Source organism: Hypomesus nipponensis, chromosome 5 (genome assembly GCF_054491055.1).
Source record: "Hypomesus nipponensis isolate SF chromosome 5, ASM5449105v1, whole genome shotgun sequence".
Lineage (NCBI taxonomy): Eukaryota > Metazoa > Chordata > Actinopteri > Osmeriformes > Osmeridae > Hypomesus > Hypomesus nipponensis.
The window spans coordinates 9,566,109-9,590,856 of NC_140365.1; the positions used below are offsets into that span (position 1 = coordinate 9,566,109).

Consider the following 24,748-nt stretch of genomic DNA (forward strand, 5'->3'; position numbering starts at 1 on the left):
GCTTCTGCCCGCAAAGATACAAAAAAATCCTCTAGTCTATACCAGCCATACTCAAAACCAGGGCTTACATCCGAACCCACAAAGGCATGCATGTGGTCTATAAGTAGGCTAATAGGTGTAGTACATAGACATGATACAGTGTAGGTTGAAGGTAGGTTTAGGGTTAGCACGGGACTTTCAAAAAGTATTGTGACTAGAACGGCTTAAGGATATAAAATCATGTCAGCATAACGTGTATGGGCGTTAAAGTGAGACTGCATCAGGACCAATCAGATGGCTTCCTTAAAGGATTAGTCATAGATCACGCTAAATCCCCTCAATTCAGGACTGGTCACAAGTCACAACTATATACTAATAAAGTATTTGTTGATTAAATGCAATTTCATACAAACCAATCAATACTATTAACTCGCGTGATTGCATAGCTTAACCTATTTAGCCCCGGGCTGTCTGTTTCAGAAGTTGACTTGATGACACATTAATTATCAGACACCGACCCCAAAACACACAAACCAAGCCATCTCAAAACGCATTATAATTAAGAGATTATTTACCGTTATCGATTCAGTTCAATCCAAACTGCTATTCCACATGCACAGAACCTTCGATGTTTGGATTGAATGCAAAGCGACATGTTCTGATGAATTTGAAAAAGTTCATAACTGTTTCCCCACAGTTTGATGCCGCCTGCCGGGGGTGTTATGGGCAGCATGGCGTGTAGACCATGGGCGTGTCTGAGAAAAAGAAACAGAAGCAACCCTTTTGCCAGGATAAGTGTGCGGTACTTTCGAATTTCAGCATTCGACATACTCGGAACTGTTTTTGTGAAACACCGGGGCGGTCTTTTTGATTTCTGCTGCGAAGAAAGCCATGTTTATGTCTTCGATAAAAATGTTTAGTAAATTACTTTCCGCTTTGGTTCTTTGATTAACTTGTTAATATAAACAAACATGAGATTTCTTTTCAAGCTTTATTTATTGTCAATGTCAAACTAGAAATGTAATTTGGGGCAGTAACACTGCCAGAATGAGTTCCTCTGGTCCACCTAAAAGGAAATGCTATATGGGACAGCATCAGGTCATCAAGAAAAAAAGGTATTTAGCATTCGACACATTGACAGTGCAATTCATAATATTTAATGCGTGCCTATTGAAGTTGACAGTGACTGTAATGTAGTGTAATTTACTGTTTGTCGCTCGTGATCATTGTAAACATTTTGGTGCAACCTTCTTCTCTGTGTGAAGTATTGTGGTACCTGTGGAGCCACTGACACCAAGACGATCCAAACGCCTACTGGAGACACGTGCACTGGGAGATCAATTCAATGGAGCCAAACACAAAACACACGGCGTGGTGAGTTTCGAAAATATTGATAGTCAGTGGCAAGCTTGACTTTTTTAAGATGAATGTTAAAAGGCTTGTTGTGGAACTGTTAGGCTGTCGGGCAGTCGTTTGCGGTGGGTGAGTCGTCACTGGCTCTGGACGAGGAAATGCTTCAGGTGTTGGATGCCTTAGAACCCTATGTAGAGAGAGACGAACAGGGAAGACCAGCCCCACCGGTAAGCTTCCATCCACCTCCGCTACCAGAGAATAAGGGGATTAACCAGAGGATGGGATTTAGAGACCAAGCACCTCCTCAGCCCTCTGGACCAGGACCAGGGTCTCACAGATCCCACAGCCCAGCAGCACTCCCAGGGGCTGGGGAGAGTGTGTGTGAGGGACTTGGTGGGAGGTGGAGTGCAGACTGTAAAGGCCTGGCCCAGCGACTTCTTTTCAGTGAGGACACCGAGGAGTCCGACCAATCAGAGAAGGGCCGTGAGAGTCTCAAGCCGATGACAACTCCTAACTGCAAGGATGGCTTGCCCCTTCCTACCAAAAAGACCAATCAGAAATCCAGCCGTTCCAAAGGGTGAGTGCCCATAGTTCTTCCTGAAATGAATTGAAAAATAATACAAATACAATAGAAGAAAACTAACTAACTAACTAACTATCAACTAACAGGGTTAAGCACAGGTCCAGGAGTTCCCCTCTGAGCACGGAGAAAGGAGACGGGCCAAGTGTACATGCTGGCTCCCCATTGGACACCTCTGGTAACTACATCCTGTTCAGCCCCACCCACCTGGCCGCGGCGAGGGAGAGGGCAGAACTGCAGCGCTCGCTGAGGAACCAGTCCGTCTCCGTGCTTACGCCCCCTACAGGCCTGGAGGCCAACTCACTCAACGACACCGTGCCCCAGCCAGGTAAGAAGACAGTCAGCCACAGCCTTGAGAAGGTCTGGACTGAACTTACACCTCACAAAAGTGGTTTTTAAATGAAGTTTAGAGCTTATAGCATGTATGAGCAAGCTCTTCACATCCAGTAGGCCTGACTTGGGCTTCACCATTCTATTCAATATGTCTATCAGCGGCCGGTGTGTGTAGGTGTTTTATGTGACCACCCTCCCCTCTCTCCAGGTCAGAATGCGGCTATATGCGCCCCAGGGGAGCAGGCTGACAGGCTGCAGCTGTCCAGCTGGGGTCTACCCCGGCCTGTCCTGGAGCGCTACCACAGACACAGGCTCACCCACATGTTTGACTGGCAGGCTCAGTGCCTCATGGTGGGACAGGTGCTGCAGGGACGCAACCTGGTGTACTCTGGTGAGTCTGATCGGCAGCACCCTGGTTCTCCTCTGGCGAACGGCCTGCTGGTGCTGGCCGCGGGTGGGAATCGGATCCGTTCCAACCTGGTATGTTTGTCTCATGCTCTCTCTCTGTCTCTCTGTCTCTCTCTCTCTGTCTCTCTCTCTCTCTCTCTCTCTCTCTCTCTCTCTCTCTCTCTCTGTCTGTCTCTCTCTCTCTGTCTCCCTCTCTGTCTCCCTCTCTCTCTGTCTCTTTCTCTCTGTCTCTCTCTCTGTTTCTCTGTCTTTCTGTGTCCCTCTCTGTCTCCCTCCCTCTCTCTCTGTCTCCCTCTCTCTCTGTCTCCCTCTGTCTCTCTCTCCCTCTGTCTCTCTCTCTCTCACCCTCCTCCATGTAGCTCCCACCAGTGCAGGGAAGACCCTGGTGGCGGAGCTGCTGATGTTGAAGCGTGTGCTGGAGACCAGGAGGAAGGCCCTCTTCATCCTGCCCTTTGTCTCCGTGGCCAAGGAGAAGATGCACTACCTGCAGGTCCGCCATGGACGCATGGGCAGATATGCATGGGAGCGTGCGTGGTCGTCTGTGTGGGTGTTTGTTGCCGGGGCGTGAGTGGGTATTTGTGTGTCACGTGGTGGCCCGTGTGTGTATTGTTGTGTTTGCGTAACCGTCGAGTGCGCGTCTCTCTGTCCGTGTAGAGCGTGTTTGAGGAGGCCGGGGTGCGTGTGGAGGGGTACATGGGGAGCACCTCTGCCGCGGGCGGCTTCACGTCACTGGATGTGGCCGTGTGCACCATAGAGAAGGCCAACTCTCTCGTCAACAGACTCATAGAGGAAGACAGCCTGCAGCTACTGGGTAAAGTGTTTGCGTGCGCGTCCAAGGGACAGCGTGCAAGGGAGAGTGGGCAGGATGAGACGATGTTTCGTTGTCTGCCGCAGGTATGGTGGTGGTGGATGAGCTCCACATGGTGGGAGACTCTGGGAGAGGATACCTCCTGGAACTGCTGCTCACCAAGATCCGCTACGTCGCCCAGAAGCAAAACGCATCGGGGTGCGTGTGTTTCAAACGTGGTGGACCATGCATTATTCAAGCGAGGTTGTATCCTTTTCAAAAAGGATCTTTTATTTTTGAACATGTGTCTGCGTAGATCTCTGTCCGAGGGGATCCAGATTGTGGGTATGAGTGCCACCCTGCCCAACCTGGAGCTCCTGGCTGGCTGGCTGGACGCGGAGCTCTACCAGACAGACTACAGGCCCGTGCCCCTGCAGGAGTGGCTCAAGGTGGGCAGCAACATCTACGACAGCAGCCTCTCCCTGGTCCGCTCGTTCACACCCGCGCTGGCGGTCAAGGTACGAAAACAATAAGCAGTCTGTTTATCTCAGCGATGGCTGATTCCTAGCATATTTGCTCATGAAGATAACTCTGTATTCTTACCTGTAGAAGTATACTGTGTGTATATGTGTAGAATGGATTGTGTGTAAACTCATTTGGGTGTGTGTGTGTGTGTATAGGGGGACGATGACCACATAGTGAGTCTGTGCTATGAGACTGTTAGAGAAGGCCACTCCGTCCTGCTGTTCTGCCCTTCCAAGATCTGGTGTGAGAAGCTGTCGGACGGCATCGCTAGGGAGTTCTACAACCTGAAACGCACAGGTAGAACCCTCACAGACTTACACACAACTACGTCATGACCCTCAACCACACACACACACACACACAGTCATCGATACTTGTACAGGGCCCGCATTCAAAGGGGCTCATGATTGTTTTTCTTCTTCAAAGGCTTTTGAAATGAAGTGTTGTTCTGACCTCAGTTGAGTTTTTTTTTGTCGCTGACTGTCTTGTGTCTCCCGTCCCTGTCAGAGGGGCAGGGAGACGGTGACCTCCAGGCCGTGTGTCTGGACCAGGGAGGACTGGCGGATGTGTTAGCCCAGCTGAGGCGCACCCCGGCTGGGCTAGACCCCATGCTGCAGCGCACTGTTCCCTGGGGGGTGGCCTTCCACCATGCCGGTAAAAAAATATGGGTTTTTAAACCCCATACACACACAGTACATTTACCACATCAAGCCCAGGGATATCTTCATGGGGTTATCTCAATTTGTTTACGTACTTGAAGTATTTCACTCCAATTGCATATCCAGTCAAAGAGCTCCAGAATTAAGATGAGGAGACTTCGAGAATTGAGCCACTGACCAAGTGACAAACCAGGCAAACCCTTCCTGGGTCAAACTGGTGTACTCCGATGCCCCCTATGTTGTCCTTTTGAAGGCTTGACGTTCGACGAGCGAGACGTGTTGGAGGGGGCGTTCCGCCAGGGAGTGGTCAGGGTGCTGGCCGCCACCTCTACCCTCTCCTCGGGGGTCAACCTCCCGGCCCGCAGGGTCATCATACGAACGCCCACCTTCAACGGACGCCTGCTGGACCCGCTCACCTACAAGCAGATGGCCGGCCGGGCGGGTAGAAAGGGGGTGGACACCATGGGTAAGGAGAGAGGGGAGGGGGGAAGGGAGGGGGGGACAAAGCCAATGTATCAGGGGGGAGTCAGATGGGGGTCAAGGGGGTCAGATGGCTGAGCGGTTAGAGTTGGGCTATTAATCAGAAGGTTGCCGGTTCGATTCCCGGCCGTGACAAATGACGTTGTGTCCTTGGGCAAGGCACTTCACCCTACTTGCCTCGGGGATAAGAGCGTCTGCTAAATGACTAAATGTAAATGTATCGGGATCTGCAGGACCTAGAGGAGGAAACCTTATTCCATGTATAAATACTGTACATATTCACACATGACTTGATTTGAGAAGAACATTGATGAACAACGCTCTCACTATTTAGCCAGCAGAACATGTCTCTATCTTTCTCTCCCTCACCCTCCTCTCCTTTGGTCCTTCTCAGGGGAGAGCGTGCTGGTGTGTAAGGAGGCGGAGCGTCAGAAGGGTGTCAGCCTCCTCCAGGGCTCCCTTCAGCCAATCAGCAGCTGTCTGGTGAAGAGGGAGGGGGAGGGCGTGACCACCAGCATGCTCCGAGCCATCCTGGAGGTAAAAAAATAACCTGAACACTAACTAACCAACTATGAAGGACAGTTTTTATTTATTTTTCTTTCCTACTCAGCACTAACACACTTGAAATTCTCGTCCCCAGATTATTGTCGGAGGCGTGGCCAGCACTCCACAGGATGTGAGGTTGTATGCTTCCTGTACTCTGCTAGCTGCTAGCCTGCAGCCTAGCCAGAGACCAGAAGGGGGCGCCGTGGGGAGGAAGGCCAAGAAGGGAGGCCGGGGACGGGGGCCGGAGGCTAACGAGGGGGCGATCGAGGCCTGCGTGGACTGGCTGATGGAGAACGAGTTCATCAACATCCAAAAAGAAGGAGAAGGTGAGAAAGAGCTGTGGAGCTAACATCAACAAGCTAACACGGCATCGTCGTCAACCTTTTTCCCCAAACGTTGAACCTCTTTCCCTGAACGAGTCACCTCTCTTTGTCTCCTCTCTCCCTCGCCTCTGGCCACAGAGGAGCGGTACTGCCCCACCCTCCTGGGCGCGGCCACCCTCTCATCCTCCCTCTCTCCTCCCGAGGCTCTTGGGATTTTTGCCGACCTCCAGCGGGCCATGAAGGGCTTTGTGCTGGAGAACGACCTTCATATCCTCTACCAGGTGCAGCACGCTCGCTCACTCACTCAAACTCGCACACAAACTCCCTCATTCTCACCCACTCTCTCACACTCACCCACACACTCGCCTGCTCACTCACTCACACACACACACTAACTTACTCACACAGAAACAAACTCACTCATTCTCACCAACTCTCTCACTCACACACACTCACCCACTCACTCACTCACTCACTCACACACACCGGGTCCTCACCGTGTCTCTCTGTAGATCACTCCAGTGTACGCTGAGTGGACCACCATCGACTGGTACCAGTTCTTCTGCCTGTGGGAGCAGCTGCCCTCGTCCATGAAGCGCGTGGCCGAGCTGGTCGGCGTCCAGGAGGGCTTCCTCGCTCGCTCCGTCAGCGGCAAGCTCGTCGCCAAGACGGACAGGCAGCACAGGCAGATGGCTGTACACAAACGGTACACACGCATGCACACACGCACCCATACACACACACGCACACGAGTATTTACCGTGATGAATCAAGTTCAAGTTACCGATAAACAAGAAGGAAGAGGGGGGAAAAAACTGTGAAGTAGAAGTACACACTTATCGAATGACCCCTCCCACCTCCCTCCCTCTCTTCTTCTTCTGTCTGTAGGTTCTTCACCACTCTGGTCCTACAGGACCTAGTCAATGAGGAACCGCTGGGTGCCGTGGCGACGAAATACAACTGCAACCGTGGGCAGCTGCAGTCCCTTCAGCAGTCAGCATCTACCTATGCTGGTACACACACACCGTAGCAACGCACACATATACATACCTACAAACTTCACCTTCAATACACAGCCACACATACACACTCCAACACCCCGCCCCTCCAACACCCCGCCCCTAACACACCAGGCTGAGGTCCTGCATGTGTCCCCCCTTCTCAGGCATGGTGACGGTGTTCTGTAAGCGTCTGGGCTGGCACACCCTGGAGGTGCTGCTGTCCCAGTACCAGACCCGGCTGAGCTTCGGCGTGCAGCGGGAGCTGGTGGACCTGGTCAGGGTGTCCCTGCTGAACGCGGCGCGGGCCCGCACGCTCTACAGCCAGGGCCTCTGCACCGTGGCCCAGCTGGCCCGCGCCACGCTCACGGAGGTGGAGAAAGCTCTGAGGAAGGCCGTGCCCTTTAAGAGGTACGGAGTGTGGGTGTGTGTTTCATGTTTATGGCTCTGAGGCCCGGTCCACACATACATGCGTATTTCTGTTTGGTCACAGAAAACTTGGCTTTGGCAAAACGTCTTCCAGGGTGACATGTAGACAGGGAAAACACAACGTTTTTGGCTTGTTATTTGCTTGTTTTTGGCTAATACTTGCAAACAATTGTTAGCAACTATTAACTGGAACTGGTAATACATTTTTTTCAGGAGTCTGAATTGCCAACATGGCTTAAGGGTTATACCGCCCCCTGTTGGTCGCCTCCTGGCAGCGTGTGTTTGCGTTTTTATGTAGAGGGAGAACAGGGCTTGTGTGGACTAATGACACTGCGGATGATGATGGTGGTGGTGTGCATGTCACCCTCAGCTCAAAACGTGCCGTGGACGAGAGCGAGATGGAGGCGGCCGAGAGGCGGAGCCTTCGCTGCGTTTGGGTCAGCGGGGGGCGGGCCCTGACGGAGCGGGAAGCAGCCAATGAGATTGTGTCGGAGGCTAGGCTCCTCCTCCAGCAAGACCTGGCCGATTTAGGAGTGGAGTGGGACCCCGGGACCCTCCCCCTGGAGGCGGGCCTCGACAGCGATCCCGACGAAGACTCTCACAGCTCGCCCGAAACGCAACAGAACCGCGGCAAACCTCCGAGGGCGGACGGGAAGAATGAGGAGAAGAGAGAGGGAGACGGGAGAGGAGAGAGGAGGAGGGGGGATGGAAAAACTGAGGTGGAAGTGGTTGAGAGGGAAGGAGCGAAGCAGCCAGAAAAGACCGAGGCAAACAGAAAAGGGGGAGAGACGAAATCGAACGAGGGGGGAGGAGTCGGTGGGAAAAAGACGAAGGGAGAAGATGCAGGACGGAGGGACGGACAGAAGTCAAGGGTTGAGGAAAGAGAAGAGGATCAGGAACAGGCGAGAAGTACCGCAGGAAGTTCAGGGCAAGAAATGGGGACTGAAAAAAAGGTAGTACCAAAACAGGGACGTGACGAAAAGAACGTGTCAGAGCAAGCGGAGGAGGTTGAAAGCGCCGGGTCCACCTCTGCGCTTCCGGAAGGACCCGTCGCCATCACCACCCGTCCTGAGAGGAGTCTCACACAGGAGTTGGCCGAGCTGGTCTTCAGCCCCCTCCCCCCACCCCAGCCCTCTCCTTCTCCCATGCCTCCTCCTCGCTTCAGAGCCCCCATCTCCCGCGTGGGGGAACCTCCAGCAGTAGGTTGCGTTTCCTCTGGGACACTAGAGACGACAGCATCAGCTCAGACAGCTACATCACCAAGGCAGACAGGGAAAGGGCACCAGTCTAGAGCTCTGAGGAAAGTACTTCATTTCATCCATTCAGAGGCAGGGCAAGAGAGGGCAGAGAGGGACCCTGTCCGAACCACATCTCCACTCCCTTTGATTCCCAAACACGCACCCCCAACCCCGGCCACGCACCTCCTTCCAGCTCCACCCTCTCCCCCCTCACTCGACCCCGCCCTCCCTCAGAGAGCAGCACCCTGCCCGGCCTCGCCCCCCCAGCCCCTCTCACCGGCTCGGCCTCCAGCCCCGCCTCTCTCCCCTGTGGCCAAGCGCAGGAAGACGGACGACTTCTCGTCCCCGGAGCTGTATGTCGGAGAGGAGAGGCGGGAGGAGGAGAAGGAAGAGGCCCAGGAAGGAGAGGGCTTCGGGGACAGCTTTGAGCTGGACACCCAGACCGAGTTAATGATCCAGCTGCAGGAGAATCCACAGAGAGAAGTGAAAGAGGGCGGCAGAGGGGTAGAACGGAGGGAGGGAGCGCTGGGGAGCGCAGCGGAGGAGGAGGAAGAGAGGCGTGTTTTAGAAAGGGAGACGGGTTGGCCTGCGTCAGGGGAGGCGGGGAGAGGAGAAGGTCAGGGTGGCGAGAGTGCAGCTGAAAAAGAAGCCCTGCGTGGGTCTCCGAGCAACGGTGTCCATAGCGACGGTGATGGGGAGGTACTTGGTAGCTCCGTCACCATCGGCAACGGACACCCCAAACTCGGCACCTCTCTAACTGACAGTCAGATGGAAAACTTCCTCAACTTCAGTCAACAGGTAGGGGACCAATGCCCCTCCACACACACTTTACTGACCAAAACCCACAACGTGTCAGTGTGTGTGTGTGTGTATGAAATAATTGACTTTTAGACTCCAAATATTCTGCTTTTCCTCCCTTAGGTCTTAGTAGATGGTGTTGATGAAGATGATAAAGATGATGAACATCTTGGTAGAGGTGATCTGTCTCGTGTCTCAGTGTCAGATCACGTCACATCTGACAGTCTGAACGGCAGCAGTAGCTTTCTGTTTGACAGCCTATACGATAGCTCCCTTTTGGCTGCCCTGAGCCCAGAAGAGGAATCTAACCAATCAGAGAAGGAGGAAGAGCAGGGGGAGGGACCAGCCGCCACGGAGACCGCAGGCCGCCACGAGCTCCCCTCCACACAAGAGAAAAGACGAAGTGGGCTCCTGGCAAATCAGGAAGCAGAAGAGCAGGAGGCTATCCAATGGGGCGAGTCGTCCTTCAACCTATCAGAGTGGGGCGACTCGTTGTTGGTGGGTGAACATTTCCTGGCAAGGCGGAGCCTCCTGAGACACACAGAGAGAACTCAGCAGGAACATAATCCCAACCGGGGTCAAACGGAACATCCCGAACCAACGGACCAACAAGAACCAGAACCAAGCCACGGTCAGGATACTCGCCCCACAGAAGCACAACCGCACGACGGTCAGACAGACCCACTCGAACCCGACCAGTGCACGTTTCAGACAGACCGACCACAACCGCAACGTAACCCCGTTCAGACGAACGAACAACACAACACTGAAGACCAAAGCCCCAGCGGACCAACCTTGGGCCGAGAGGTTGGCGTCGAGGTGGAGAGGGAGACGAGGAGAGACATGGGGAGAGAACGGGAGAGAGCGGGCAGGGAGGCAGGGGCCCCGCCCGACCCAGGGGTGTTTAAACACCCGGCCCTGCCGAGTCAGCCGACTGACACCTGTCCTCAGTGCAGCCCCGGACTCCAGGACATCTTCGACCGTTGGCCGAGCATGTTTGACCAGCTGTCACCACACACCCTCCTGGGGGGGTCGACACACACTCACACACACACGGAGGCGCAGCCCGCCAGTGAGGGAGAGCGAGCATTCTCAGAGAGGCAGGCTGTTGGTGGAGAGACCACCACGAGCAGCAGTCGAGGAGATACAAGGGGGAGACTGGAGGAGAGACCTGGTTCTGGTGACCTCATCCCCCCCACACCAGAAACGAACCCTGTCACCCCCAGAGTCAAGCGAACCACCTCCTCGGTCCAGTCACCTCTCACCACACGGCCCCTCAACCAATCCACTCCCACTACCTCCCGCCCTGACCAACCAGGAGTCCCTGAGTGTCCCCAGTCCCGCCCACGGCCCGAAGTTGACCCAATCAGCAGTAAGCGACACAGACCTCTGCCAGTCAAGGCTGTATCAGGCACTGAAAAGCAAGAGTCTACCTCGCACACCCCAAACCCCAACACGCACTTTGGCATTGAGACAAAGCCCCCAGAAGAGGGTACACTCTCAAAGTTAGACCCCACGTCTGTCTCCCATCCCAAAACCCAGCCACGCCCTTGCATGGCCCCTAGACCTCCCCCGGCTGCGGCCCCAACCCCGGCTCCCTCACTTCTGCCCCCAGCCGAGGCTCCTTCCCCCCTGGACTCGTCTCTCATCGACGAGGGCTTCACCCTCCAGCTGTCCCAGGATGCCCCTCCCGGCAGCCCCGGGGCCTTCTCCATCGTGGACGTGGCGAGCGACAGGCGCCTGTTCAGCACCTTCCTGAGCGAGTGGAGGACGAAGAGCAGGTTCTCCCTCGCTCTGGCCTGCGAGAGGAAAGAACACACACAGCCGCCTGACGGAGGGATAGGAGCCAATCACAGAAGAGGTGAGGAAGAGTAACACACGTACACACAGTCAGACATGCACATAATACCACGCCCAAGCCAGAACATGTCTTCGTATGTGAGCTCGGTCATGCTCACCCCAGCGCTGGGCTCTGTCCAGTCTCGTGTCTTCAGCCCATCTCCGAGCCAGACGGGTTCTCCGTGAGGGGGGGCGAGGGGCTGCTGCTAACCGGCCTGTCTGTCTGCTGGGGGGGGCGCGACGCCTACTACATATCACTGCAACAGAAGCAGAGCACAGGTACACTCACACACACACTAACACAACCGTCATGCCTGCGTAGCTACACACAACCCACGCACAACCTCTCCGTCAATTCCTCTCTGTCCCCCACAGATATCAGTTCAAGTCTGGCCCCGCCTCCACTGGATGCTGATTTGCCGGTGGGTGAGAGGCTGGAGCAGGTAACGGCCTGCCTTAACCGGTCATTGGTTAAAGGTGCCGGGGGAGTGGTTATGACGTACGACATCATCAAGGTGTACAAGACCTTGGTGCTTAGCTGCGGCATCGGTCTAGACGGCAGTTGTGAAGACCCCAAGGTAATGCACGCACACACACAAACATACACGTGTACAACACACACACACACACACAAACGTGTACAACACACACACAGCATATGTTGTTCGTATTCTCTCTGGGTGAGTGTGCATGCATGCATAACCTCGGGGTCTGTCGAGCTCTCGTAATCCTCTGTGCGTCCTGTAGGTGGCGTGTTGGCTGTTGGACCCTGGCAGTGAGGAGAGGACCCTGGCCAGCATGGTGACCTGCTTCTGCCCCCAAGAGCTGGATCTGCTGGAGGGCCTGGGGGAGGGGAGACACGCACACACTCACTCCCCACGCCTGAGAGCCGCCACGGAGAGCGTGTTGGTGCACGCTGCCATGGAGCAGCTTAACACACTGCTGGAGAAAGATGGACTGCTAGGTGGGGAACACACACACACAAGGTCCTTTGCGAAACACTTTTTACAATCATCCTAATTGTTTTTCTTGTCTTCTGTATTTGTGCTGCTGTATACAAATGCTGTTGTGTCTCATTATGTCTTAGAGCTTTTTTTTCTTTCCTTTAAAAAAATGTGTGCCTAACACTTTTGCACAGTACTGTACGCACGCACACACCTGCATGATATTCCTCTTAATCCATTGTTCAGTTTCACCTTCGAACTCAAATTCACCATGTTAAGTCTTCAATGTATTCATGCTGTGTGTGTGTGTGTGTGTGTGTGTGTGCACGCCAGACGTGTTCCGCCGTGTGGAAATGCGTTCGCAGGTGTGTCTGGCTCTGCTGGAGCTGAACGGGGTGGGCTTCAGCGTGGAGGAGTGCGAGAGACAGAAGCACGTGATGCAGGCCAAGCTCTCCTCCCTGGAGGCCCAGGCCTACAGCCTGGCCGGGCACAGCTTCTCCCTGACCAGCATCGATGACATAGCCCAGGTCTGACCTGAAGCCAGCTCTGTCTGTCTGTCTGTCTCTCTGTCTGTCTGTCTGTCCGTCTGTCTGTCTGTCTGAAGATACACACGGGTGTGTGTGTGTGACTCTACCATGTCTGTCCATTTGACACTCTGTTAAAGGTGTGTGTGTGTGTGTGTTCAGATTATGTTTCTGGAACTGCGTCTGCCTCCTAATGGAGACGTGACTGGTCTGAAGAACAAGAGGACCCTGGGATACGCCAGGAGAGGAGCAGGGAAGGTACGCCTGGGCAAGCAGTTCAGCACCACCAAGGTAACTCACTCACTCACACACAGCCATGCAACAACATGCAGCTGGGAACTGAATGTTTCATCGGTCGCTTACCTGATGTCATCAGGACGTTCTGGAGAAGCTCCGCCCCCTGCACCCGTTCCCTGGGGTGATTCTGGAGTGGAGGAGGATCACCAACGCTATGACCAAGGTGGTGTTCCCTCTCCAAAGAGAGAGACAACACCACCCTCTGCTGGCCATGGACAGGATACACCCTGTGTCTCAGACACACACCGCCACAGGTAGATGAACGCAGCCACGCAGATGTCAACATAGCCCTACACAACAATAACCACATTTGTTACCCAGTTACCCATCTAGCTGAGTTAAGGTTATATGGGCTAGTCAACAAATACAGTGTATTCTAGAGCCCGACGGATAAAGGATTTTTAAGGCCGATACGGTACAAATATTTGGTGATTTACAAATCCGATATTCCGATATACCGGCCGATATAAAAAAAAAAATTACAAACCAGAAATGCGTAACAAACAAACTGATTTCCCTAATATTAGTTATTTGTAGTTTACTTTTAGTCATTTTTAGCAGACATTCTTATCCAGAGCAACTTACAGTAAGTACAGGGACATTCCTCGAGACAAGTAGGGTGAAGTGCCTTGCCCAAGGACACAACATAATTTGACGCACCGGGAATCATCCGTAAACCTTCTGATTTAATAGCCCAATTCTCTAACTGCTCAGCTGACTGAGCTGACTCCTGTTATTATTTCCTCACTAAAATAATATGATAATGCAGTTTAAAAACAAACTTGTTTGCTTTATTGTCACAACAGAACAGAGGAACAACAAAATATATTAAAGTTCTGATAAATAAAATGTATAAAAATACAAACTTAAGATATGTAACTCAAAGTCCTTTGATCCAATAATAATATTTAAAAAATAAACTTTAATATTCATTTATTGGCCATTATAAATGCCGATACCGATGGATCAGAAAATGCCTAATATCGGCCGATAATATCGGCCAGACGATATATCGGTTGGGCTGTTGTGTATTCTATAACATGTATTTGTTATGACATGTTATGCAATGTTTCTTGTTTCCCCGTGCCAGGCCGAGTGAGCTTCACTGAGCCCAACATCCAGAACGTTCCGAAAGACTTTGAAATCCAGATGGCCACCGTTGTGGGCGAGAGCCCCCCCTCACAAGATGGCCGCCAGGCTGCCACCCGGCCAGGGTACGTGGGGACGACAGGGAGAGACAGAGAGGGTGACCGTAGGGACACAGTGCTGGGGTGTATGGGGGGAGAGACAACAGGAAAAGGCATGCTGGAGAGAGGAGCTGAGAGGAGCTGAGTCAAAAGGGGCTCTGTGGAGATCTAATAGAAAGGCACAGAAAAGATTGTCTCCTTCCAGCTGTATGCTCCTAGGGTGACATTCATAATGATGACACGGTAGGTTTGTCCTCCCAGCAGGAGAGGGCGCTCCAGGCTGCCAGCCCCTCCTGAAGGCAGTCCAGAGAAGGATGTCGCCTTCTCCGTCAGCATGAGACACGCCTTCGTACCCTTCTCAGGTTAGGCCACGCCTTTGGTTTGGCGTGCACGTGCAGTCAAAATGAGTTTTGATTGGATTCATTGAAGGTGTGTCTCTCTCTCTCTTTACCTCCCTCTATCTCTCTCTCTCTGTGTAGGAGGGATGATCCTAGCTGCTGATTATTCCCAGTTAGAGCTGCGGGTGCTAGCTCACCTGTCTAAGGACCGGCGCCTCCTACAGGTCAGGAGACGCACGCACAGTCTGACAGGAATGCAGACAGGACACCTTGTGGACAGCAAAATGGTCCTTACCTGATGCATTGTCTTTGTCTCTCTCTCTCTCTGACACGTGTGTCTGAGCCAGGTGCTGAACGGAGGGGTGGATGTTTTCCGCTGCATCGCAGCAGAGTGGAAGAACATAACCCCAGACGCTGTGAAGGACGACCTCAGACAGCAGGCCAAGCAGGTGGGGTGGGGGGGGGGGGGGGCGGGTGCTAGCAAGTCAGCAAAGTCCCCAAATGTGACAAGTCATGAATGTGTGTTAAACATGTGTGCATGACGTGCTCAGATTTGCTATGGCATCATCTACGGGATGGGAGCCAAGTCTCTGGGGGAGCAGATGGGCGTGGATGAGAACGATGCTGCCTGTTACATAGAGAGCTTCAAAGCCAGATACACAGGTAGGCACATCAGTGTTTGTGTGATGTTCGGTTTTCTTTTAGCCTTGCAAAACAAAGGTACATTGCATTCAACTTGTGTTGTGTTCATGATTGGTTAAGAGTATGTTTCTGTGTATGTGTGTTTCTCTCTGTGTGTGTGTGTGTGTGTCCAGGGATCCAGTCCTTCCTGAGAGACACGGTGAAGAGCTGTGTAAAAAAGGGCTACGTTCAGACACTGCTGGGACGCAGGAGATACCTGCCTGGGATCACAAACGCCAACACCTACGCCAGGGCACATGTATGTGTGTGTGTGTGTGTGTGAGGGGGCGTTCGGCCCATCTGAAGTGTTATAATACATCTTATCTCTGATGTTTGACTGTAACAGAGTGTGTGTGGTTCTGCCTCTCAGGCAGAGCGCCAGGCGGTGAACACCACTGTTCAGGGTTCAGCTGCTGACATCGTTAAACTGGCCACTGTCAACATCCAGCAGAGACTACAGAAAACCTTCCCTACTGCCCCCCTGTCACATCAACACCCACACTCAGGTAACACACACACACACACACAAAAGCAAGTAGCTCACAACAACATTTACAAAAGGTACACACATCATGCGACCATTTCAAATGTCTGCATGGACACACACACTAAGTGTGGTACTGGTGCATCGATGGCTGTGCAGACAGGGGCCGTAGCAGGACATGGCCTCGAATCAGAGGGGCTTACTTCATCCTGCAGCTGCATGACGAGCTGATCTACGAGACCACAGAAGAAGACCTCATTCGGGTATGACTGAACCCGGAGCTTTAACCCCTGACCTTTAGCACCCTAACCTTGATAGACACCCCAGTGTCTAAGTGTGATAGACAGGCTCAGGCCTTAACCCTTCAAGGCTGCCTACAGTGTGATACAGGACAGTACTGTGTAAGGACAGAATTTCAGACCTGTTTTTCCTCCATCCCCCTTAGGTGGCTCAGATAGTGAAGAGAGAGATGGAGTCAGCAGTCAAGCTTTATGTGAAGCTCAGAGCCAAAGTCAAGGTGGGACCCAGCTGGGGTGACCTTCAGGACATGGATATATGAAGGGGGGTTGAAAGTGGCCCTAGACATACTGAAGTAGGACTTGACAAGTGTTGCTTTCTGTGTTTTTCTACATATATTTCTGTGTGATAGTCATTTATTCTCAACAATATACTGAATGGACTGAAATGTTTAACATATTTTAAAGTGTCAAGATAAGATTTTATCTCTGCTGTTTACCAATGAACTGAATGTAGTAATGCTATTTTTTAATCCTCTAAATTATGATCCTGTGTAAAAGTTATTTGTCGGGGTATCGTATTTGATCCCATGATTACATATTAATAATATTGTGTTTGAAACATACAGTAAATGTAATCCATGAATTTCTGAATGTAACCTCCATACGGTACTGTATGTTAGGATGATTTGTAAATAAAACAAATATATATGAGCTGAGCATCAACAGAGAGACCTTTATTAATGATTTAATAACTATTGAAGCATCTGGTGCTGGAACACCTCAATTCCTTCACGGACCCTCTCCTGGATCCCCGTGCAGTTTGCCTACAGAGCCAACAGGTCTGTACATACAGCTACAATTAAAACACGAACAAGGTGCTTGGACTGGGGCAGCTAGCTGAGCCAGTGGTTAGCTGATCAGGTCCATGCTGTTTTGGAGGGAAACTTGCTTATGAAAAGTAATGTGTGTATCTTACTTCGACTCGAATGCCGGAGGAGTTCCCGAACAGCCGTACACTACTACAATAATTATAGACAGGAAAGAATGTAATCCCAGCCAAGTACTGCTTTGGATTTCAAAATAAAATATTCACTACATGACAACGTGTGGCGCAAATAATGAGCGAAATAAGAATAATTAGTTTCAGATAATTGATTTGAAGGATTTTAATGATGAGAAATATTGACATAGGCCTATGTATATTTATATCAATACGTTCCATTTTCATGAAAAATGCATCCGAATGCTACATATAATGACGTACAAAAAATCGTCATAATTTGTTATCTGCATACTTTATTGTAACATTACAGAACTTGCTCCTATTTCTTCTGAACAAGCAGGTGAACAGTACAGCTTTCTCAGGAATTTTTTCAGTCAGGCTAATCAGCCAATTTTGTGTTTTTGGTGAGTAATTCTTATTTACTTATTAATATTTACTTTGTATAATATTAGTCGTAACATTGTATTTTATTACTTTGTTCTATCCACATTGCCTGGTGAATGTTTGGAACGGTTGGGAAAAGGTGGCGTTTGTTTCTGTAATTAGTTATTGCCTAGAGAATTGTTCAATTCTGTGAATATATTTCCAACTTGCTATACAACCAGTAATTAATCAATAAGGCAGAGATAATAATATGTAGAGAACCAGCCTTTTATTGCCAAATTGTATTTTAGTGCTGGCTATATTCATAATGGGAACTGTGTTCTATTCTGATTATTTAAAAACTGAAAAAACTGAAAGTATCATTCATGCAATTCACGTATAACAGAAAGCACAATCGGAATGACCAAATGAGGAATATTGACGTAGCCTATTTATTTAAAATGATATAGGCTACTGTATAAGCTCATGTTCAAATGCTACACATTATGACGTAGGCTACAACGACGTAATAATTGTGTACATTCATACTTTAATCTAACATTACAGAACAACATCACATTTCTTCTGAAAAAGTGAACGGTATTTACTGTCTAGCTTTCTCTGAAGATTTTATTCAAGCTAATCAGACAATTTGGTGCGTTTCGGTGAGTAAGTCTTCTTAACACATTCATATTTAGTGTAATCTACATGCAACTGAATTTAATGCTCAATTTAATCCACACTTGTGTAATGCAGTTACCGTCAATAACATGGGCAGCTTGTTATACTCTGATGTCTCAACTGACTCAGACACTGATGCTGAATCTCTGGTGAGAGCGCTTTACCTGATGCTGACATTGGGTTATATATTGTTTTCTGTAACGGAGAGTAACCATGGTTGGTGAAGACTAACAACGTATCTTTCACAGAGTGATGATGTTGATGACCATCCTTGGACCAAAAGAAGTGGCAAGGATTCAAACAAGGGGGATGACCTGTCAATACACTCATTTGATGAGGCAGATTTTCTGGTCAGTATGTGCATAGTCATATGTGAAATGGAGTCTTGCATCAATTTACATTTAAATACACAAACACCAAACACAGTCAAATCCCAGTAACTGTGTCTCTAATGTAGGGAGATGAACGCGATGGAATCAGTTCCCAATTGAATGTCAAGTATTCAAAAAATGGGGATGACCTCTCTATCCATTCATTCGATGAGGCAGATTTTCTGGTCAGTTTGTGCATCAAAAGCATCAAGGTACATTACATTTTTGAACATAGACTAAGTGAACAATATGTTACCATCTGACCCACAGTCTGATGAGGACTGTGACCATGGGGTGAAACCCGTTCAGGACAAACGCCTGGTATGTGTGTGACAAAAGGTTCATGAATTGGCCTGTTTTTCTCTTCAGATTTTCACAATTTCCCCTCTGCCCTGTTTCTGCACATTGTCCTTTACTCCTGGTCTCTCTAGAATCGTCATACGGATGGCGAAGTCCAGGACATTCTCTCTCCCTCTGTGAGTATACAGGAAGAAATCAGAGCTAATCTGCGGAAGAAAGGAAGGCAGGCCCGTGCCGAGAGACGCCAATACATGAAAGTATTTTACAAAATCCTGCGAGGCCTGGAACGTGACGTAAACATGGCGGAGATCAACCAGAACCTCAAAGACGTGTCTGCTGTGAAAATCCAGACTCAAGGCCAGGTGGGTGCAGGCCTGATAAGATACATGAACAAGAACATATTTATGGCTTCAACTATTGGTTGATTCGAGGTATCGAATGACACTATCCTGATTAAGTTGGTCGATTATCATCCTAAAGCGCCATGGAAAGATCCCAGGTCCCACATGCCAAAAGGTTATGTCTTATCTCGTCTCCCCAGGATCTATCTGTGACAGAGACCACTCCTGTGGTCTCCTTCTCCATTGAGGATGCCACGGACTCACCCCCGCTGACTCCTCCTACTCCCGAGGTCCTCCTCTTGAATCAGCAGGTCCCCCAGGCTCCTCTCAACAGTGTCACCGTTGGGGTTGTGACTCCTAGCAGGCCTGAGACTCCGCCTGCTGTGGGGTGTTTGCCCCACTCTCGTCTGCCACCAGTCACTAACCTGAGCGCTGATGCAAAGAAGCTGCTCCAAGGAGGACTGGAGCAGCTCCAGCAGGTGAGTCATCATCATCACAGGCTCATATATGCTGATGTTCACTGGTTAAGCATAAATCACAATATGCACAATAACTGACTGTATAAATTGTGGACTAATGAGGCTTGGTTCACGATTGGTTCACTGTCATCCATGTAAGCGTGTGTTCTGTTTTCAGGATACGACGAAGCAGACCACGGGGAAAAAGAAGGCCAGAGCCCAGTCACACATCCAACCACTGACTGTGGAGGAAGATTCCATTAACAACGGGAAGGAGAAGAAAAAGAAAAATGTGGGAAAGAGGTGAGGGCAGATAGCAGAAAAGCTAAATGAAAGGGTCGTATGAAGACAACAAGACCCTCAGTGTAAGGATGATAGAATGCATACTGGTGTGGCAGATTTACTTTTATTTGTATTCTTATGATTGACAGGTTTTTCCAGTGGCTGTCACGCAAACTCATGTGTTGCAGATGTTTAGATGTTTAACAAACATCACACACCTACTCATGCATACACACACATACACACACACTCTCTTTCTCGCTTTCTCTCCTTCTCTCTCTCTCTCTCTTTCTATTTGTCTCTCTCTCTCTCTCTCTCTCTATCTCTTTCTCTTTTTCTCTCTTTCTCTCTGTGAGAAAGAAAAAAAAGAGAGCATACACACTTATACACTTATATATAGATAACCCCTCAACATAAGAAGACTGAACACGGCTCAATTACACATCAGACACGGAAGACTTCAGTTAACTTCTCAGGACTGGTAAATTAGAGGTGAGAGCCTAAATTAATTTTGAATGTATTTTTTCACTACATACACATTTTTTATTTAAAGTGCTGGTGAATTGAACAATCTTCTCAATGTTTTTCTCATTATATAATCCCAACTAGTTATCATTTTATTCCAGCTCTAGTTCTAGTCAATCTGTCACAATCCCACCCCCTTGAGCTTGTTTTCCCTGTCTGTCTGGTTTGTTCTGTGTTTTGTGTTGCGTTCCTGTACATACCCCATTTGGCAACGAACCTGCACTCACCTTTTCCTCTTCAGCAAAAAACACACCTGGTCCTGATCATCATCACTACACTACTTAAGCTATGGCCTGACATCCAGTCCCTGCAGGATTGTTACACGTACTTGTACGTTGTACTAGCGTGCCAACCTATATGAGTACATCAACTTGTTCTTGTTTTTTCAGTCTCTTCACCCTGGAATCCCTTCACTCCCGCCTGGCCAGCTGGAATCTCCAACCTGCACGTGCCTCACCACCATCCGCCTCTCTTCACCTGTGCTCACGTGTCTTCACGTCTGGCAATACCCTTCTGTTTCGCATCACCAATAAACATCACCTTTTTCACCACCTACCAGTCCGGGTCTGCGTTTGGGTTCAATCACTGGGAACTGTGACACAATCAGTCATTTGTTTCCTCTCTGACATGTTGTGCCTCCCATTGTTTCAAACCTTTATCAGTGCAAACTGTATTGTGTGTGTACAACATGTTGATAATGGATGGCCTTAAAATCATAAATGAGCGAATCAGGTTCAGGCATGGCACTCGGGCAGCGTGCATCATATCACCCACACGCATCCTCGATTACCTTTGTATTTTGCGCTGCTGCCACCCTCCACCGTCCCCTTCTCCCCCATGTTGTCTGTCTGTGCTCCCCATGGGAGATTGAACTTGTTTCTTCCTGCCTCATGTCATGCATGCTGCAGTGAAGGCAGGGAGCGCTTCCCCATGTACATCCATTCCACCAATGTAAAACCATTTGTCACGTGTATGAATAAATGGTGAAATTAATCACGTGAGTGTCTTGACTGAACAGTTGAAATGCGGTCAACAAAGTGCGTGATTCAGTGTGTGGTTAAAACATTTTCAGTTCTCCTTCCCCTTGACTCTCCATTCAGCTCCAGTATGGCACCAGCTTCCTCAACTCTGACAGACCACCTCCTCTGCTCCATCTGCACTGAGGTCTTCACTGACTCAGTGTCTCTCAGCTGCCAACACACATTCTGTATGAGATGTATCCAACAATGTCTGGATGCTGCTCACCAGCACTGCCCAGAGTGCAGACAGCCTGTCAGGGACAGAAACTTCCAGTTCAACGAGCTGATAAAGAACATGGCCGATCAGCTGAGATTGGAGGAGAGCAGGAAGGGGAAAGGAGGAGTGGAAAGAGAAGATGTGTGTCCAGAACATGGAGAGTCTGAAGCTGTTCTGTGAGACAGACAACCAGCTGATCTGTCTGATCTGCAGAGATGGAAGAGAGCACAGAGGTCACACGTTCAGACCTCTCAAAGAGGCCCAGGAGGATCTGAGAGGAAAGTTGGTGTCAGTTATACTTGGTAGCTCTGAGGGGGACATTGATGAGGCAAGCAAATTAATACATGAGCAACAACAAGTCCTCTCTGATCAAAGACAGCGATGCGATGACATCCAAAGCAAGATTAAGGCCCGATTTGAGGAGGTCATGGCCAAGTTGAGGGAAAAAAAGAAGGAAGTAATGATAAGAATTGACATTCAGCATTGTCTGGCTAACATGAGAAGGTTGGCGGTAGTGGGGGCCACGGCCCCCCTGAGAAAATTGTCGGCCCCCCACTGGCCCCCCCCTCGCGAGTCACATATTTTCCGTCACCCAGATTTATAAAAAAATAATAATTAATGGAAAACGGGACTTCAACGTCACTGTAGGACAAATCAACCTCCCAAAAATATTTTAAGACATATTTGAGCCAATAGAAACCACAGTCTACGATTGAAACATTTTGTCAGTGCTTTGTGTTATACATCACCCAAATGTCCAGAAGTCTACAGATCAAAAGTGCGCCGTCTTCAACAACTGGAAGATATGGATTATGACGACTTTGCGGGTTGCATTCTTTGGGGGGACATTGATAAAACCCTAATCCTTGTTTGCATTTTTTTTATCCTTATTTTTACAGCAAAAATATATATTTTCAAAGATGATCACAGGGGAGCACAAAGGAGTGTCCCCAACAAGTCGGACACAAGGACAACACATGCAAACGGAAATGTAATGACATGCATCTGTATCTGTACTCTTACAAAGTATGCAAGAACCTGCTTGGAATATATCAGGTCAGGATGAGGTGCACGGAGAGGAACAGCTGCCCACAGCATGTGATCCTGGTGAGACACAGGATGCTTCAGAGAGGTTTGGCTACGTCGAGAGAGGCAACTCCACAAACGTTTTAGAGTGTATACAGTAACGTGTTTCTCGGGTACAAGTTACAGCTTAATCCAGTCTTTTCCTCAAATGGTATCATAAACTGTATTCTCTCTCTGACACGTGTGTCTGAACCAGGTGCTGAACGGAGGGGTGGATGTTTTCCGCTGCATCGCGGCAGAGTGGAAGAACATAACCCCAGACGCTGTGAAGGACGGCCTCAGACTGCAGGCCAAGCAGGTGACTTAAATGTCAAATCATTAAATACTACACAGCCAAAGACCATGGAGCCCACCTAATGTGGCTGGGTTATTTGAGCCCTGCTTAGTCAACTGTGTTAAATGCTTATTTCGACACTGACAAGGTAATCAGAGTTGATACAAGCACTTATTTTTTGGTTGTTCACAATGTGTGCTTCTTGTTTTGGCTACCCGCAATGCTTTGGGGCTATCTTGTTGTTATTTTCGGTGACCGATGCACTTTGTAAAGCTCTCTCTTGGAAGTCGCTTTGGATAAAAGCGTCTGCTAAATGAATAAATGTAAACGTAAATGTAAATTCAATCTGGGGTGAAACAATAGTTTCTCCAGACTTAAGCCTCTTCCCCCCAGCTAATACTGGAGGTCTCTTTCAAGTCAATGAGTCATAAATCCCCTTGGTATCTCCCCAAATGGTCAACTATGTTATTCAGGATAGGTTGTATCTCATTTACATCTCTTTAGAATGTTGTGGCCAAAAACTGTATGTAACTTACTAGCACTGAACTATCATCAGACAGGATGACCTCACCACTAAGAACTGAAGGAAAGTAACAGCTGACATGTAAACAACCAGGGACAATGACTGAACAACTTTAGTTAGACTCTAGAACTTGTAGAACACTCCCTGCCCTAAAACTATGAACAAATATGCGATAACAAGGTATTTCTGTCTACTCAGGATTAGGTAGGGGCAGGTTGTCTGAAGTGTATAAAACGATATTGTCTCTATTGCTCTGGGCACTCTCTGCCATGCACACTATGCCAGGGCTTTTCACCATGGAAAAGCCGACTGTCTGGATCTATGATCAGAGAAAAATAAACAAACTTGCTTATTGAACCAGAAATGAACCAGACTCCCATCTCCTCCTTTGACCAGCAACCAGGCTAAGAAAAAGCTACAACAAGAACTCAACTTAATTGTCCCTCCTTCCTGCGAGCAACAAAAGTTGTTCCAGCATACTTCTTATCAATGCTTACAATTCAAAGCACATTTAAAACACATTCATTTGATATACAACCTGCATTTCTATTACATTTATTCTTTGATGTTTATTCTGTCATATGTGGATCTAAGATTAGACCAATGTTATAAAGTCACTCTAGTTTTGTAGATGAGTTCCCTTGAGACTTACAGTTGTTTCTTTGGCACTGTTTGTTTAACTGTAGACATTGTTGTGTCTCATTTTTTAATTGACAGTTGAACAAGGTGTTATTTTGCGGAACACCAGGAAATTGTAGAGGGATATCTACTAAGGAGCTAAATATCAAAACATTCTTCTATGGTGGTACATGAACATAAGATTTTGTCACCCTCAGAAAGTACCCATTGTGCAATCCCTTAGGAGCCAACAAGATGTAAACAGCAAAGTCTCCCCAATGTTCTGTTCCAGGTTGTTCTGACCATTTCAACCTTGCTTTTCCAAACAGGTGGTGTGTCTGTGCCAGAACACAAAAGTGACTCTGAAGAACAGTCCTCCCTACATCCTGGATCTCTTGCCAGACCAACCAGCACCTGCGTACCATCCTTTTCCGCTACGAGGGCAAGATGGAGACCCTGGGGGAGAACGAGTACTTCAGGGTGGTGATGGAGATTGATTGCATCCAGGAACGTCTATGGATGTGGACTTTTGGTCAATTCAGAGGCGAGGAGAGGAGAAACTGCAGGGAAATGTGTGGGAGGAAGGGGGGGAGGCAGGGTGTGTAAGTGTAGTGACTTGTTATCTCAAGCTCCTCTTGTTTCTCGTTCACTCCTGTCTGATGTAAACGCAGAGAGCAGACTAGTGCTGAAGGTGTATTGATACAGAGAGACAGGGGCG

General features: G+C 49.3%; 2 protein-coding genes across 4 annotated transcripts; both read left to right on the plus strand.

The window, feature by feature from the left end:
• Positions 1-356: 356 nt before the first annotated feature.
• Positions 357-16,715, plus strand: polq (polymerase (DNA directed), theta). 2 transcript variants are annotated; one of them, XM_084697837.1, is made up of 35 exons: positions 357-1,094; positions 1,245-1,353; positions 1,437-1,909; positions 2,002-2,240; positions 2,454-2,636; positions 3,013-3,143; positions 3,308-3,464; positions 3,548-3,659; positions 3,757-3,958; positions 4,121-4,262; positions 4,473-4,619; positions 4,878-5,090; positions 5,499-5,641; positions 5,745-5,976; positions 6,112-6,254; positions 6,486-6,679; positions 6,862-6,986; positions 7,139-7,382; positions 7,771-9,436; positions 9,560-11,297; positions 11,417-11,554; positions 11,651-11,853; positions 12,023-12,239; positions 12,553-12,746; positions 12,906-13,034; positions 13,120-13,294; positions 14,131-14,254; positions 14,489-14,589; positions 14,707-14,789; positions 14,913-15,014; positions 15,117-15,228; positions 15,381-15,505; positions 15,617-15,752; positions 15,890-15,993; positions 16,176-16,715. In XM_084697837.1, exons 1-35 carry the CDS (start codon positions 1,027-1,029, stop codon positions 16,287-16,289), a joined length of 8,718 nt encoding a protein of 2,905 aa, XP_084553963.1. In that variant the 5' UTR covers positions 357-1,026; the 3' UTR covers positions 16,290-16,715. The 2 variants fall into 2 exon arrangements, with proteins under 2 accessions (XP_084553963.1, XP_084553964.1); XM_084697838.1 differs by having other exon boundaries at positions 358-1,094; positions 14,492-14,589; positions 16,176-16,713.
• Positions 16,716-17,306: 591 nt separating this feature from the next.
• LOC146288367 (uncharacterized) lies at positions 17,307-21,479 on the plus strand. 2 transcript variants are annotated; one of them, XM_084698499.1, is made up of 11 exons: positions 17,307-17,376; positions 17,903-18,000; positions 18,092-18,165; positions 18,265-18,366; positions 18,474-18,572; positions 18,658-18,708; positions 18,819-19,049; positions 19,229-19,507; positions 19,665-19,789; positions 19,918-20,260; positions 20,683-21,479. In XM_084698499.1, the coding sequence occupies exons 3-10, from the start codon at positions 18,106-18,108 to the stop codon at positions 19,970-19,972; spliced, it is 1,002 nt and encodes a 333-aa protein (XP_084554625.1). In that variant the 5' UTR covers positions 17,307-17,376; positions 17,903-18,000; positions 18,092-18,105; the 3' UTR covers positions 19,973-20,260; positions 20,683-21,479. The 2 variants fall into 2 exon arrangements, with proteins under 2 accessions (XP_084554625.1, XP_084554627.1); XM_084698501.1 differs by lacking the exon at positions 17,307-17,376 and having other exon boundaries at positions 17,494-18,000.
• The last annotated feature ends 3,269 nt before the right edge of the window (positions 21,480-24,748 follow it).

Coding starts and splice junctions, on each gene's coding strand:
- polq (XM_084697837.1), top strand. CDS start 1,027: ATGAGTTCCTCTGGTCCACCTAAAAGGAAATGCTATATGGGACAGCAT. Junction 6,255..6,485: donor ACCTTCATATCCTCTACCAG/GTGCAGCACGCT, acceptor GTCTCTCTGTAG/ATCACTCCAGTGTACGCTGA. Junction 6,680..6,861: donor CAGATGGCTGTACACAAACG/GTACACACGCAT, acceptor TTCTGTCTGTAG/GTTCTTCACCACTCTGGTCC.
- LOC146288367 (XM_084698499.1), top strand. CDS start 18,106: ATGGGCAGCTTGTTATACTCTGATGTCTCAACTGACTCAGACACTGAT. Junction 18,573..18,657: donor TCGATGAGGCAGATTTTCTG/GTCAGTTTGTGC, acceptor TCTGACCCACAG/TCTGATGAGGACTGTGACCA. Junction 19,790..19,917: donor AAGAAAAATGTGGGAAAGAG/GTGAGGGCAGAT, acceptor TATGATTGACAG/GTTTTTCCAGTGGCTGTCAC.